At 53.5% G+C, this 15984-nt stretch overlaps 1 protein-coding gene across 1 annotated transcript in view; it reads left to right on the forward strand.

The window, feature by feature from the left end:
- Positions 1-3363: 3363 nt before the first annotated feature.
- The window catches only part of Micall1 (MICAL like 1), a 29042-nt gene continuing 16421 nt past the window's right edge, over positions 3364-15984 (forward strand). Inside the window, 5 exon segments of the mRNA XM_052748321.1 lie at positions 3364-3812; positions 9276-9324; positions 9628-9769; positions 14476-14570; positions 15491-15633. Of these exon segments, the coding sequence (XP_052604281.1) occupies positions 3667-3812; positions 9276-9324; positions 9628-9769; positions 14476-14570; positions 15491-15633 (575 nt within the window). The 5' untranslated portion in view covers positions 3364-3666.

Here is a 15984-nt window from a genome sequence, read left to right on the forward strand (position 1 = left end):
CACATGCATACATAATTACGCAAAGTGCTAGCTGGGCACAGTGGGACACGCCTTGAATCCCAGTGCTCGCGATGCAGAGGCAGGCAGATCTCTGAGTTTTGAGGCCATTTGATCTACACAGAGAGTTCTAGGACAGCCAGGACTATACAGAGAATAGTCTGTCTTAAAAAAAAAAAAATCATCGGGCTGGAGAGATGGCTCAGAGGTTAAGAGTACTGACTGCTCTTCCAGAGGTCCTGAGTTCAATTCCCAGCAACCACATGGTGGCTCACAACCATCTGTAATGAGATCTGGTGCCCTCTTCTGGCCTGCAGTCATACATGCTGTATACCTAATAAATAAAATAAATCTTAAAAAAAAAAAAATCGCTAAAGACCCTGAGTCCTAATCTTGAAACCATGGCTTGACTTTGCCCTGCCCATCAGCCTGTGGCTCCTGAACCTCACCTGTAAACAGGGACTCATCCTCTACCCACACCTCGATTGACTGTCTCTACACAGCATTTTTACCACTGTTATCTCACCTGGTTACCCACAAACCCGGGATGCAGGCAGAGCAAAGATTATCGTCCTCACCACACACACCTTACAGGGAGGGAAATTGGGGCTCACTGGGATGAGGTGGCTGGCCTGCAGTCACACAGCTCTGGTCGCCATGCCGGTCCCTCATGATGCGGCAAGCTGACTCAGGCGATGGAAGCCCACAGAGGCTGTTGGGGGCCAAGGGCTGAGCTGTGTAAGCTATTATTAAGGCAATGGGAGAGATCACGGTCAGATCAACAACAGTGAGTCACCTCAGGCTCTCCACGACCATTTCTGGGATTTTCGATATTTTGGACAGGGTTTTGCTATATAGCTCAGGCTGGCCCCTAAATCAAGATCCTTCTCCCTGTGTTCTTTAACGCCCCCCCCCCCCCAAAGTTAGGTTTGAAGACTGTAGAAGCTGGTTTCAAGATCCCAAACCCGAGTCCTTCATTTAATGGAGATGCCTAGATCCTGACTCCACAGGGGACAGGGCAGGCGGTCAGGGTGCAAGGCGAAATGTTGGCCTTCTCACTGCAGACATACTCAGAGGTGTGCAGCTGGCAGATGTGTCCCCAGCCCCTGGATCACAACTGTATTCTTCAGTGTGATTCTGTGGGCTTTGAGGAAGCAGAATTCAAGTTAATCTCTTTCCTTGATAATTGACCCAGGTGACAATTTAGGTACAAAGGTTTCAGTCTATTTCATGTTTTAAAGTGCCAATCTCAATTGTTTAACCAATGAGGGTCAGGCATAGATTTATTATTATTGTTATTATTATTTTGGTTTTTTGAGATAGAGTTTCTCTGTGTAACAGCCCTGGCTGTCCTGGAACTCACTCTGTAGACCGGGCTGTCTTCGAAGTCACAGAGATCCGCCTGACTCTGCCTCCTGAGTGTTGGGATTAAAGGCGTGCGCCACCACTACCCGGCTCGTTATTTTTTAAAGATTTATTAATTTTACATAAGTGAGTGTTTTGTCTGCCTATATGTCTGTGCACAGCATGCAAGCGGTGCCCCTACAGTCAAGAGGGCGTCAGATCCCCAAAATTGGAGTTACAGGTGGAGGCTAGTTACAGATTGGATGCTGGAAATCCAACCCAGGTTGTCTACAAGCGCAGCAGATGCTCTTTCCTGCTTTATACATTTATTTTTTTAGTATTACATTTATTTGCGTGTGCGCATATGTGTGCTTATGATTGTGGAGACCTGCGTGGAGGTCAGAGGACAGCTTGTGGGATTTGGTTCTCTCCTTCCATCAGGTGGGTCTAGCCAATTCAATTCAGGTCAACAGCCTTGGCAGCAAGTACCTTTTACCTGATGAGCCATGTTACTGACCCTATTTATTCGGAGACAAGGTTTCTCTGTGTGACTTTGGTTGTCCTGGAACTCACTATGCTGTTTAGGCTGGCCTCCAACTCCCAGAGATCCACCTCCCTCTGCCTCCTGAGTGCTGAGATTAAAGGTGTGCCGTCATGCTAGGCTCCTATTTATTTTTGAGACAGTTTTACATTGTAGCTCAGGCTGGCCTGGTACTAGGCAATCAAGGTTATCCTCAAACTTGGGCGGTTTTTCCTGCCTCCGCATTCCCCCATGCCTTGTATAAAAGTGTGGGCCATTCTGCCCAGCTTTATTTTTATTTTTAAAACAGGTCTCTTGTAGCCTAGGCCGGCATCTAACTCTTGCTTCCACCTCTCAGGTGCTGGGATTAGAGCCATGAACCAGAAGGCTCTGTCTCCATTTTTAAGATACTGAAAACATAGTTCAAGGTGATACAAGATCACACGGCTGGGGAGGGAGGGAGTCAGGATTTTAGCCTGGGTTGATAGAACTCCAAAACACTGTTCCAGATGACTAAGACCCTGTTCATTCCCTCAGGGGGAGCAGCAGACCCATTCCTACAAGCTACGCATAGGTCAGAGTGATGTCACCGTCTCCGCAGCTGATTCATCAGCCTGTAGTTAGGGGAGGCCTCTGGGGGAGGGGTCTATTGGCCCGGGGTCTTCAGAAACGAGCAGACCAGGCGACCAGGCCGGGGAGGTTCCAAAGCCAGGTGTGGTCAGAACACACCATGAGACAGTGGTCTGTTTCTAGGTCCTTCCAGCAAGAGCTCAACCCATTCTTAAAAGTTGAAGGGACGCGGGCCCAGAAGGGCGTGTGCGCGTGAGATCGCCTAGTTTACACAGCTAGAGCCGGACTACCAAGAAGGACCAGCTTGGTTGTGGGGTCTCCAGCCTGTCACTACATAGCTCCCTGGACTGGTGGTGGTAGTAGGGGTGTTTGGGTTCCCTAGGCAGGCCATGGGGCGTGGAGGGACGAGCGATCGGGGTGTTGTAAAGTGGTGAGGCATGGAAGGAATCTGGTGACCATATGGAGTTTTGGGATCTGCTGGGAAAGCGGCTCGATTCTTTCAGACTGGGGGTGGGTGTGGTTCAGAGAAGGCTGTGAGGAGGATCTGCAGGTTCTGGGGGGTGAGCTTGAGGCCGGCTTAGCGGCCCGCGAGTGTGTCCCGCCTCTAGGGTAGGAGGGCCTGGGGTGTCTGCGGGTGGCGATGGGGAGGGGCTAGTCGGCGATGGGTTGTCCCCGCTGCCAGGAGGGGCTCCCCTTGGGAAGGGGTGCCTCGGTCTGGAGAAGAGGGGTGATGGGGCGTCCGCCCTTCCGGGGAAGGGGCTCGACGGCGTGGGCGGGGCCGCAGGGTGGGGCCCCCTCCTCCTCCTCCTCGCGCTCCCCCGCGGCGCGGGCGGGCGCGGGCGGGCGGGCGAGCGAGGGCGGGGACGGAGGCGGTGGGCGCCCGCGGCCGGCCCACAATGAGCAGAGCGGGCCGTGGTGAGTAAGCGGCGGCCGGCCGAGCCGGGCCACGCGGGGCGGAGGCTGCGCGGGCAGGTCGGGGCAGGCTGGCCGGGCGGGGTCGGGAGCCGAGTCCGCAGCCTTCGCCGCGCCGGAGCCGAGCGAGAGGACACCGAGGCCCCGCCCCGGCCGCCGGTGGCGCCCCGACCTCCGAGCCGCGCCGCAGACTCAGCCGGAAACCGGCCCCGGCCGGAGCCCGAGCGCCAGCCTTGGTGCCACCTGACCCCGGGGTCGGAGCCGCACGCGCCGCAGCCCGAGTCCCCTGGCCCAGTCGGGGCTGTCCCGAGCCCGGCCCCAGCATGGCGGGGCCGCGGGGCGCTCTCCTGGCCTGGTGCCGCCGCCAGTGCGAGGGTTACCGCGGCGTGGACATCCGCGACCTGAGCAGCTCCTTCCGGGACGGCCTGGCTTTCTGCGCCATCCTGCACCGGCACCGGCCCGACCTGATGTGAGTGTCCGGGGGGGCGCGCGCGGGCGCGCGCCTGCGCGCCTGAGCGCCTGAGCGCCAGCGCCAGCGCGCGGGGCTGGGGACCGCCGCCTCCCTCAGTGACGCGGGGGCACACGCCGCCCCGAGAGGTCCAGGAGCCCACCACACCCGTGGGCCCTGGATGCGGAGGAGCAGGGCCGCCCAGATCCCCAGACCCGCGCACCCCCTCCCCCACCGCGGGCCACTGGTGTCAGGCTCTGACCTCGAGAGTACCCAGGGGCGGGGGGGAAAGTGGGAGCCGGTCCCCCACACTCTAGGAGGGAACTCTGACCCCTTCCTAGGGGCTCCAGCAAACATACCGATCCTCTCTCCCTCCCTCCCTCCCTCCGTTGGCGCCAGAGCACAGTACCCCCAAACTTGACTGTCGGGGATCAGACTATGCCACTCCCCCCAGATAGGCTGCGTCCAAGTTCGAGCTAGTGTGAGCAGACCCCCAGGTGCTCTGGAGGGCTGTCATTTTTCCAGTAGGAATTTACATCTGTAAGGGCAACCACCGGAAAGGGTCTCCGAAAGAATGCGGCCGCCCCTACCTGATCTGATCACTTCCTACCTAGGAGATCGCTGCCCGGCGCCAGCTTTATTCACTTCCCCGGTCGCTCCCTCCCACCCCTGAAGCCTAAGCCCGGTTCCCTTCTATATATAAGCTGTCATCCGACTCGCCGAGTCCCATATTTTGTCGGACTCCCATGGGAATGTAGGTCATTAGTTTCAATTCTCTCGTCAGCGGTTTTTGTCATTTACATTTAAAGTGCAAAGAACCCAGAGGGGCGGAGGGGAGCCACCTCTCCGTAAGGCGTTTTGGGCTGATCCGCTGTAGGGCATTAACCCTCTTTCTGGCACAGAGCTCCTAGATTCATGACTATCGGGTGACTTGGGGTACACTACTCCCCAACACCCCCTCAGCTAGGACTCTGACTAGGTGTATGCTCGTGGCCCTGCCGTTCCCAATGGGGCACAGCGATGGGGCAGAGAAGGGGAGCCAGGCGTGGAGGAAAAGACTCTAGGACAGTTGACAGCCACCAATCTGTAGCTTCCAGCTGGAAAGTGGGTCCCTCCTACCCGAGCTACTCTGCAGGGTCCCCTGGGAAACTGTATGGGCTTCTACCTCAGCTTTCTTCCCTGAGCCCTGGAACCTCTTATCCGTCGTTCACTGATTGATTTATTCGTAAAACTGAAAGTGACGTTCATCTGGTGTCTGCCTTCCTTTCGCTTCACGTTTCAGTAGCAATTCTGGAAGAAGAGTCCCGAGTCTGTCTTGTTTACAGCCCCCTAGGGAGGGCTCCCCCAGCTCTCAGAACCTTCAGGGTCTCTTTGGATCTCTCCCAGACCTGTTTCCATAGGACAGGATGTGGGAGGGCCCCCGAAGGGATTGCCCAACTCCAGCTTGATTTACTACTGTGTGTCCGAGGGGCCCTGGAAGATAGGGTTTGGGGGAGTGTGGATACAGAAGGGAGCCAGGTTGTATAGTGTGGGACCCAGCGGTAACTGAAGCAGGGGAGTAGAGCTTGGGGCTGGGCCCCTGCTTTGGAGCTGCCGCTCTGGGGTCTTCTGTTTTTGCTGGAGACTAGTCCTGAGGCAGGGGATGAGCCTGGTGTCAGGAGTGTCAGGATGCTAGGTTGCTAATTCCCCCCCTCCCCCCAAATGCTGGCTGCTGGTGCTAATGTTTAAGCCCTGGGGAAAATCACCGGTTCTCTGGGCATCTGGAAGGTGGGGTTGATAACAAGACCTACCTCACAGCCCTGTGGTGAAGATTTTAAATGAGTTAATAAACATGTAGTTAACGCTGAGCACTGGAAGAGGTGCTATTAGGCAGTGGGGGGTGGGGGTGGGAGCGACCGCTGAACCCCCTCATCCAATCAGCAAGTGTGTATAGTCACTGCTCCCACACACTGGGATTGGCAGAGACCACAGCCAACTAGGCAAAAGCCTACTTACTAGCTGGGCGTGGTGGCCCATGCTTTTAATCCTAGCACTTGGGAGGCAGAGGTGGATCTCTAAGGTCCAGACCAGCCTGGTTTACAGAGCGAATTCCAGGACAGTCAAGGCTACACAGAGAAACCCTTTCTTGAAAATCAAAAACAAAATCAACAACAACAACAACAACAAAAAACCCTACATACTGGTGCACATGTGGAGTTTGAGGTGATTAACAGTGGTTCCTCCAGGGAAAGCCTCCAGGGGAGACATCCTGAGGAAAAGGAAGAGGTCAAGAGAAGGCCCCAAGGCCCCACCTGAGGACTTTCAAGGTCTCGGGGTCACTCAGATGTCCAGGAAGCAGATGTGAAGGGTGTTCCCTCCTAAGCAGAAGTCTAGACTCAATCATTTGCTAGGGAGGCTGTAGCAGGAATCTTAAAAGTTCTTATTAATAAAATCAAACCTGAGGCCAGTTATTGGGGTGAACTGGAAGATCAGAGAACTAGAATTAATTTAAGCTATAAGAACAGTTAGCAAGAAGCCTGCCACGGCCATACAGTTTGTAACCAATATAAGTCTCTGTGTTTACTTGGTTGGGTCTGAGCGGCTGTGGGACTGGCGGATGACAAAGATTTGTCCTGACTGTGGGCAAGGCAGGAAAACTCTAGCTACAGGAGGCTGGGCCTGGACCAGGCTAATTGCTTGGGAGAGAAACTGAGGCCAGGTTCTTCATAAAGCCCAGAGAAGGGTGGAGGTTTATCTGTCCTCCACTTATTTATTTGCTAGGGATTGAATCCTAGTCCATATGCATGCTAGATAAGCATTCAACCACAGAGCTGCTCCCGCAGCACTTAGGGGCAGATCTGTTCAAGAGGAGAGGTAGGGTGAGGATTCTAGCCTCTGACGGTGCAGGCTCTGCCAGGCCGGTGTGTGTGTGTGTGTGTCTGTGTGTCTGTGTGTCTGTGTCTTTGTGTATGTGGTGTTCCTGCTGTGTTGGTGAGGAACTGGACCATGCCCTTCTCTCTCCTCCAGCTTTTTCTGGATTCCCTTGAGACCAGGGCCCATGTGGCATCGTTTCCATGCTTATTTCCTCTGGAGGCAAGTGGAACTTTCTCGGCCTTTGAAAATTCTCAGAAAAGAAAGATCTGTGCGACCCAAACTCAGATGGTATTTAGGCACAGAGATGGCATGGAAGAAGTTGAGAAAAGAATAGTAGTATGGTGTGTGTTTATGTATGTGTGCATATTTATTTGGTATGTGTGTATGTAGGTTAGAGGTCAACCTCAGATGATATTCCACTTTTTTTTTTTGAGACTGGATCTCATTGAGACCAGGGGCTGGCTAATTAGGCTAGGCTCTGACTGCCCATCAAGCCTCAGGGATGCATACCTGCCTCTTCCTCATCAGTGCTGGGGTCCCAGGCATGCGCCACCACACCTGCTTTTTTTTTTTTTTTTTTTTGTGGTACTTCTTTTTTTTTTTTTTTTTTAAGATGTATTTATTTATTATGTACACCGAAGAGGGTGCCAGATCTCATTACAGATGGTTGTGAGCCACCATGTGGGTGTTGGGAATTGAACTCAGGACCTCTGGAAGAGCAGTCGGTGCTCTTAACCTCTGAGCCATCTCTCCAGCCCCTCCACACCTGCTTTTTACTTGGGTGCTGGGGATTGAACTCAGGTCCTCATGCCTGTGTGGCACGCGCTTCCCAAGTGAGCCGCCTCCCAGTCCCAGTTACCACAGTTTTACAGTTTTCATTGTGTATTATTTCAACAAACATGGACAAGAACACTTCCTAAACACCAGCGACTGTGTAGGGTCCTAGGGAAGCAGTGGGGACAAACTGTGGCCCCACCTTATGGGAACACTGCTGAGGAAACCAAACTGTCCAGACAGGTTGCCCTTATGTCATTGGTTTTGGAATCCCCTGTGTTGGGCATTAGTTGTGTTTTGTGTCACAGACCGGGAAACTGAGGCACAGGGAGACTAAGTAGCTGGCAGATGAAGTTTTGTCGCTGTTAGGCAGTGACAAAGCTTGTGTACTTTGCGGTGTCTAGGAGGCCCCTGTCACTCTCAGAGCCTGCTGGCCCTCACTCCAGCCTGGGAGCAAGGGCCGAGGCTCTCCTGAGTCTTCAGGGCAGTGGGAGCAGATAGGGTTCCTGACCTGCCCACAGTCACACAGCCTACCCGAAAGAGCAGGTCCACAGGCGCCCCACCTGCTCACGCTCCAGCCCACTAGTCTACAGATGGATGGAGCCAACAAGCGCCCCTGTTTCCCACACCAGCGCCCTGTGGAGAGGGCCTGCCATCAGTACCTGCCCCACTTCAGAAGCCGAGAAGCCCTTTACTAGGAAAGTGACAAGTCCCTCTAAGGAAGCTGTCCCCGGGAATGCCTGATGGGACAGACCAACTGTTGAGTACTAGCAGCTCTGGGTTATCTTCCTTTCTGCTCTGGGTCTCACTTGTTCTAGTTTGAACCCCATTAAGAAACACATCTAGGCCGGGCGGTGGTGGCGCACGCCTTTAATCCCAGCACTCGGGAGGCAGAGCCAGGCGGATCTCTGTGAGTTCGAGGCCAGCCTGGGCTACCAAGTGAGTTCCAGGAAAAGGCGCAAAGCTACACAGAGAAACCCTGTCTCGAAAAAACCAAAAAAAAAAAAAAAAAAAAAAAGAAACACATCTAGGGGGAGCTGGAGAGGTGGCTCAGTGGATAATAAGAGCACTGGCTGCTCTTCCAGAGGAACTGGGTTCAATTCCCAGCACCCATGTGGCGGCTCACAACTGTAGTCCAGGGAGTCCAATGCTCTTCTGGCCTCCTTGGGCATCAGGCAGGCACATGGGATACAGACATACATGCTGGAAAACATGTATATTAAATAAACAAGAAAATACTTATGCACACATACACACAAAAATAAATAATGCAAATTTAACAAAACAACAACAAAAAGGGACCATTCCTCCTGGAGTTGGATGGGGTTTTGGGTTCTGTGCTTGGTGTGGCTTGTGTTTGTGGCATTCAGTGGAAGTTCCAAAAGTGTAGCTTCCCAGGGCTGCCTAGCTTCCCTTCGTGAATCGCAGCATCCTCTTCTGTAAAATGGGGTGAGCACCTGTCAGATGAGCTGCTGGCAAGTGTGGGCTCCCCTGCATGGGAATGCCCACGTTGCACGTCTGCATGGTTGCAAGTCCGTATGCATAGTTGGCCCTTTTGGTCACTGCCTGAGGAGAAGGCCTCCTGGGGAAGAGTTGGAAATCCATCCCTGACTTGGAGCTTGGCTTGAGCCCACCCCTTCTCAGGCCTTGCTTAGGTGCCTTCGGGGGCCAAAGGCTCACTCTGCTTCCAGAGGACAGTGACCGCTCCGTCAGGGCTTACAGCCTCAGTTTCCTCTTCAGGCGCCCTCCCACATCTTACAGAGCCCAGGCTGGTCCTGTCAGGATAAGATCACCTCTTCGCCCTCCTTCCTGACCCTGCCCATCTCCTCTCTTGACCAGTCCTCCTGTCTCTTGCAGCGACTTCCAGTCTCTCTCCAAGGAAAATGTCTTCGAGAATAACCGTTTGGTGAGTCCTCAGACGGACGGGAGCCCAAAGGGCTGTGTGCGGTGGGAGGGCGGTGGTCACAGAGGGCCACTGCATTTGGAAAGGGGGCTGGTGCAGGTCCTAGAGGAGGCCCTGGTTCTCCCCCCTTCTCACCTCTTCCCATGGGTGCCCTTCAGGCCACCATGTGGGGATGGTACTGTAGTCACCGCGTCCCCTCATAATGAGCTGGTCCCAGGGTGGGAAGTAGTCACTAACTGCCGTCTCTCTGTCCCCTCCTCACGGTGGCTGCTCCTGTCCCCACCTTTGTACCTGCTTCCACCCTAGGCCTTTGAAGTGGCTGAAAAAGAGCTGGGGATCCCTGCTCTCCTGGACCCCAGTGACATGGTCTCCATGAGTGTCCCCGACTGTCTCAGCATCATGACCTATGTGTCCCAGTACTACAACCACTTCACCAGTTCTGGCCAAGGTGAGAGGGGACCCCACCCTTCAGGGAGGCTGCCCTGGGCTGTCGACTTCTTTTCTGAGCTGTAGAGAAATAGCCGGGATGGCTAGGCGGCAGTGGCACATGTCTCTGATGTGAGGCAGAGGCAGGTGGATCTCTGAGTTGGAGGCCAGCCTGGTCTACAGAGCGAGTTCCAGGACAGCTAGGGCTACACAGAGAAATCCTGTCTCAAAAAAACAAAGCAAAACCAAAAAAAAAGAAGGAAAAAAATCGCCAGGAAACAAACAGCCTGTCATTTATTCACTGGCCGTAGATTCGCTAGTTCATATATTAAACAGCATTGGCTTGGGTGAGGTGCTCACACCTGTAATCTCCATACTTGGGAGGCTGAGGCAGAAGGATTACCTCAAGTTTGAGGCCAACCAAGGCCCCAGAATCAGACCCTGCCTGCTTTGCCTTGTGTGTGTGTGTGTGTGTGTGTGTGTGTGTGTGTGTGTGTGTGTGTGTGTGTGTTTGGGGCGGGGGGCAGGGCTAGAGGCAATAATAAGCCCAGGTGAGCTCTTCTGGGAGTTCACCTCCCCTCACCCACCGCACTTCCTGTCTGGCACTTCCCAGGGCTTTTTCTTCCTGCCACGCTGCTCTCTTCTTCTGGGCTGTTGCAGCCCAGCATTTTTGCAGAGCCTGCCTCCTCGGCTTGAGAATAGAGACACTGTCAGAGAGTGTATGCTGGAGGGACAGGCTTCCTCTCGGTTCCTGTCAGGTTGCTGAGTGTCCCAGGACAGCTTGGGGACAGACAGCTCCTTTCTGCAGAGGGGAAGTGAGTCCAGAGAGGGGAAGCAAGGGACTCGAGAACACAGTGCAAAAGCTAAACAATCCCGAGGCCTACACGGGGCAGTTGCTGCCACCAGGCCCTGAATAGCCCACGTGGGTCGTGTTTACTGCATCTGCTCTGTGTGGGGAGAATCCAGTCTGTCTCTTTAAATGGGATGGGGTGGGGCTGGAGAGATGGCTCAGTGGTTAAGAGCACTGTCTGCTCTTTCAGAGGACCCAGCACCTTACATGTACATAGAGGCTCACAACGGTCTATAATTCTAGTTCCAGGGGAGTGGATGCTCTCCTGATCTCTGCAAGCATCAGGCATGAACAGGCATACATGCATACATAATTAAATAACAATAAAAAATGTTTTTAAAAAAGGCTGGGTATGGTTGTGTATGCCTTGCATACCAGCTCTTAGGAGGCAGAGGCAGGCTGATTTCTGTGAGTTGAAGGCCAGCCTGGTCTGCAAAGGGAGTTCTAGGTCAGCCAGGGCTACAATGTGAGACTTTGTCTCAAAAAAATGAAAGAGAAAAAACAACAACAAATACTGTTCTAGAGCCTGGCAGAGTGCTTGCACACCATGCATAAAGTGGAGCTTAGTTCGAAGAGTGCTTGCACACCATGCATAGAATGGAACTTGGTTCAAAGAGTGCTTGCACACCATGCATAGAATGGAGCTTAGCTGGCAGAGTGCTTGCACACCATGCATAGAATGGAGCTTGGTTCGAAGAGTCCTTGCACACCGTGCATAAAGCCCAGGCTGGGTTCAGTTCCCAGCACCATGTAAACTAGTGGTGGTGACACACGCCTGTATTCCCAGCATTTGGGAGACGGAGGCAGGAGGACCAGAAGGTCAAAGTCCTTGTCAGCTACACAGCCTGGGAGACGTAAGAGCTTGTCTTAAGAAAAAATAAAGTCAGTTTTTGAGCTGGCCCTTGCTGCCAAGGCTGATGACTGGGTTCAGTTCCTAGAGTCTACACAGTTGAAGGGAAGAGCTGACTCCTGAAATTTGCCTCCTGACCTCCGCTTGTGCACCACGGCACTTTCAAGCTCCCTATCCCCAAAGTACATAAACATTAAAATCTTAGGGGCTGAAGAGATGGTTCAATTATTAATAAAGACTGAGTTCAGAGCTGGGCGGTGGTTGTGCACACCTTTAATCCCAGCACTTGGGAGGCAGAAGCAGGCGGATCAGCCTGGTCTACAAAGTAAGTTCCAGGACAGTCAGGGCTACACAGAGAAACCCTGTTTTGAAAAAAAAAGACTGAGTTCTGTTCCCAGCACTTATGCCTGGCAGCTCATAACTGCCTGTAACTAGCTCCAGAGATCTAGCCTTCGTGGGTGTTGCACTCATGTGGACAAAGAAACACTTAGACACACACATACACACGTAATCAAATGCAAAAGAAAACCTTACAGTTTTAAACTAGGTTTAAAAAAAAAACGTGTATGGAGGATGCATGTAGCTGGCTGGAGCATGCTGGAACTTTGTTATCTGCACATGCCAAGGGCAGCTGCATTGGAAGACCCCGGAGCCACTAGTGGGAAGGAGTCTAGCTTCAGTAGAGATAAGAACGTGGCCTCAGACTTTTCTCTTTGCTTTTTTAGTCTGTGAGTAACGGGGGCCTATTTCTTAACACCCCCCCCCTTGGTCTCCTCTTTGGGATAGGGTTGTGCCTAGAGCCCACCTCACAGGGTTGCTCTGAGGAGTGAAAGGGGTGTGTGCAGAGCATGTTTGCCCTCTCTGGTTTAGGACTCAGGATGCTTGTTGTTACGGGTCCCCAGCTTGGGTGGTACGGTTTCGGGACTGTGACTTTCGCAGTCTGGGAAATGACTAACATCTACAGGGTGCTGTGTGTTGATTCAGAAAAGATGAGCTTTGACCTGAGGGTGTTTTCTAGTTGTGGTGTTACTGGGTGCAAGCCTGCCGTAGGAGAAGGGCATGCGAGTCTGTACTGTTGATTGAGTGTCGCTTGCATACTGGTCAGGGTCCATGAGTGGACTGTGTGACCCTGATCACAAGTCCTCCTGTTTCCCAGGCTTCACTGCTCTACTCTGTCCTTCTTCCTCCTCCAACCCCTTTCAGATGGTCTCTTCATGTAGCCCAGGCTAGCCTGAAACTCAGGCTGCTTCTTCCTCGCCTTCTAATCGAGAGTTACAGATACGTATTGTCATGCTCACTTTATTTCCCGGTGTCTTTGTAACCAATCAGGTATCACTCTTAAGTCCTTCCCGGAAGTCACTTCCTAGGCCTGCCTGCCAGGTGGGGGTGTCCTGTGGGGTTTCACTGATAAAGTTTGTATCTTTTCTATCAGTTGGCCCCTAGATACAAACCATTTTTATCCCATTCGCCACCCGCTGTGATGTGTTCTAACCCTGTGTTCCCTCCCCTAGAGATGGTCCTGTATTGTACTTTCTGGGCAAGTTGAAAGTGTGTGTGTGTGTGTGTGTGTGTGTGTGTGTGTGTGTGCCTGAGCATATCTCTGCATCATGTGTGTGTAGTATCCTGTAGGAGACCAGAGGGTATTGAATCCCCTGGAACTGGAGTTACAGGTGTGTGTGAGCTGCCATGTGGGTGCCGACAAAGGTCAAGCCAGGTCCTCTGTAAGAGCCATTTTTTTTTTTAAGCTGGCAGTGGTGGCACATACTTTTAATCCCAGAATGTGGGAGGCAGTATAAATCTCTGTGAGTTTGAGGCCAGCCTGGTCTACAGAGCTAGTTTCAGGATAGCCAGGGCTACACAAAGAAACCCTGTCTTGAAACTTCCTCCATCAAAAAAAAGGAAAATAAAATAAAAAAAATTCACATTTATTTATTTAGTTTGTCTGTGTGCACACATACTGCCCATCCACCATGTGGGTGTCGGAGATTGAGCTCAAATCATCAGCCTGCTGCACCATCTCGCTGGCCCTTTAATTAATTAACTAATTAATTAATTAATTTTGAGACAGGGTCTTGCTTTGTAGCCCAGACTAGCTCAGAATTCACAATCTGGTCTTAGCATCCCAGATACAGGGATTACAGGTGTGCACCACACATACACACATGTGCATACCTTGTTTGTCTATTTTCAGCACTGGGGATTGAACTCAGAGCCTTGATCATGCTAGTCAAGCGCTCTATGGATGAGCTGTCTGGATTCTTGACTGGTTAAATTAACACATAGTGACTGTTTTGTGGTGCACAGTTCTAGAGAAGTTAGAGGTTGGGTTTTGTTTTGTTCCTTGGGTGCAGACGAGGTTCTCAACTTGACACTAGCTGGTGGAGGAGGGAGATGGTCTGAGGGAAGCCCTGGTATGTGTGTGGCGTTTCCTTTGACTCCTGGAGAGTCACAACTGCTCACTTGGAGACAGGCAGGCGACCTCGGGGAGTAGGCCACCTCCCTGAGCCTTCACTCAGGCGTCATCCCTCTGCCTGAGTGGGAAGAAGCTGGGACCCGGCCTGCTGCAGCCATGGTTATGCAGGCAGTCCTTTACAGTGTCGGTCACTGGCTCCCTGTGACGGACGGAGGTTCTGCAAGGCTCACTGAGTGCCTTGCCCCTGGCACCTGGCTTGAAAGTGGACGTGTTTCCTGCTCTTACATGGAATATAGCTGCAGCCGAGCGTCCTGCCCAGAGGTGGTGGCGGTAGAGCTTTGGGTAGGCTGGCACCTACCTGGGCTCCAGGTTCTGTGCCTGCCTCAGGGTCTTTCCTGTCTTTTTTTTTTTTTTTTTTTTTGGTTTTTCGAGACAGGGTTTCTCTGTGTAGCTTTGCGCCTTTCCTGGAACTCACTCGGTAGCCCAGGCTGGCCTCGAACTCACAGAGATCCGCCTGGCTCTGCCTCCCGAGTGCTGGGATTGAAGGCGTGCGCCACCACCGCCGCCGCTGCCGCCGCCACCGCCACCACCGCCCGGCTCTTTCCTGTCTTGTAGCCGCTGTCTCACCACACCCCACACCAGGAAAGGACCCTGCATCCCCCTCCCCCACATCTGCATCACCTGCTGTGCAACCAGGAGAGGAGGCTCAGGTAGGCAGACCCCTGGGTGCAAGAGTAGGCGAGGGGCGCAGCTGTCGGGGCGCAGCTGTCGGGGCCCAGCTGTCGGTACAGCGACTGTTGCGGGAGGAAGTCGGCCATGGCCGTGTTCAGAGGGCATCCCCTGCTCTTGCCCTGCTAGGTTCCCAGTCCCCCAGCCCCATTTTGTAGCAGGGGGCCTGGATGTTTTTCTCCCGAGTTTGAGTGAGTCACGTTCCTTACTGTGGCTGAGTGGACAGGCCACATGCTGTCCTTGCCATCATGGGACTGTCAGGAGCTCCACGCACAGTGATGCACAGTGATGCGGATATTCCCATTGACTCCGTGGAGTCCGAGTTTGGAACCACTCAGGGTGATTTCACTGAGGCCCCCTCCACAGCGGAATCTCTCAGGCCCTGTTGTCCAGACAGGAAACAATGACTCAGTGAGGTTTAGTCCTTTTGTCCAAGGTCGCTCAGTAGAGAAGTGGGGAGGCACCTTGTTAGTCCCCTTTGCAAAGGGCATCAGCTTTTCATGAGCTTTAGAGAGAAGCAGGCCCAGAGTGGGTGCCCAGACAGCCTAAGTGGGCTGGCACCAGTGGGTTAGTTCCTGGAGAGCCAAGGCCACCCGGAGGAAAGGAAGGTTGGCTGGAGCAGCCACCAGGAAAGACTACAACCAGGAGCCCTTCCTTGGGAGCTGGAAGTCCGGATCTGTTTCCGTACTGGCTTGGCAGAGAAAGTTGCCCCTCTCTGGGCTCCGGCTTCCTCGTGTGGGAGAAGGCGACGCCTCCCGTCCTCTGCCTCTCCTAGGACTCTGATCTTCATGTGTTAGCACCGTGGAGCTTGGTGTACCCTTGAGGGACACAGCTGGGATGGGGACGGGGAGGGAACTACCCAGGAACGGCATGTCTGGTAACTGTGCCCCATTCCCTGCAGGGTGACGACCTCTCCTCAGACAGCCTGTCCGAGCAGGGCAAACAGCAGCCCCCCAGCAGCACATGCGCAGCCTGTGGCCAGCGGGTGCACCTGGTGCAGCGGTACTTGGCCGAGGGCAGGCTCTACCACAGGCACTGCTTCCGGTGAGTGCTGGAGGGCAGGGCGCGTCTCCCGTCCCCTGGGAGGGGGCTCCCTTGGGGTCAGCACCCACTGTGCCGTTGTTCACACCCACTGGGCTGTTCATGCCAAGCACTCAGCTTGTCCTCACTTTACAGAGGAACAGTCTGTGGCTTAGGAGAAAAAGACCCACTCGGTCACAGGATTCCCCTCCTGTTCTCATTCTTTTTAAAGATAGATTTATTTTCATGTATGTGTATATGACTGTGGAAGCGGATGCCACGTGTATATGGGGATGCCCTTGGAAGCCAGCTGGAGTTCCAGGCAGTTGTGAGCTGCCTGAGGCGTGTGCTCAGAACCAAACTCGGGTCCTCTGA

This window comes from Peromyscus californicus, unplaced genomic scaffold (genome assembly GCF_007827085.1).
Source record: "Peromyscus californicus insignis strain IS unplaced genomic scaffold, ASM782708v3 Scaffold_20__1_contigs__length_68692818, whole genome shotgun sequence".
Classification (NCBI taxonomy): domain Eukaryota; kingdom Metazoa; phylum Chordata; class Mammalia; order Rodentia; family Cricetidae; genus Peromyscus; species Peromyscus californicus.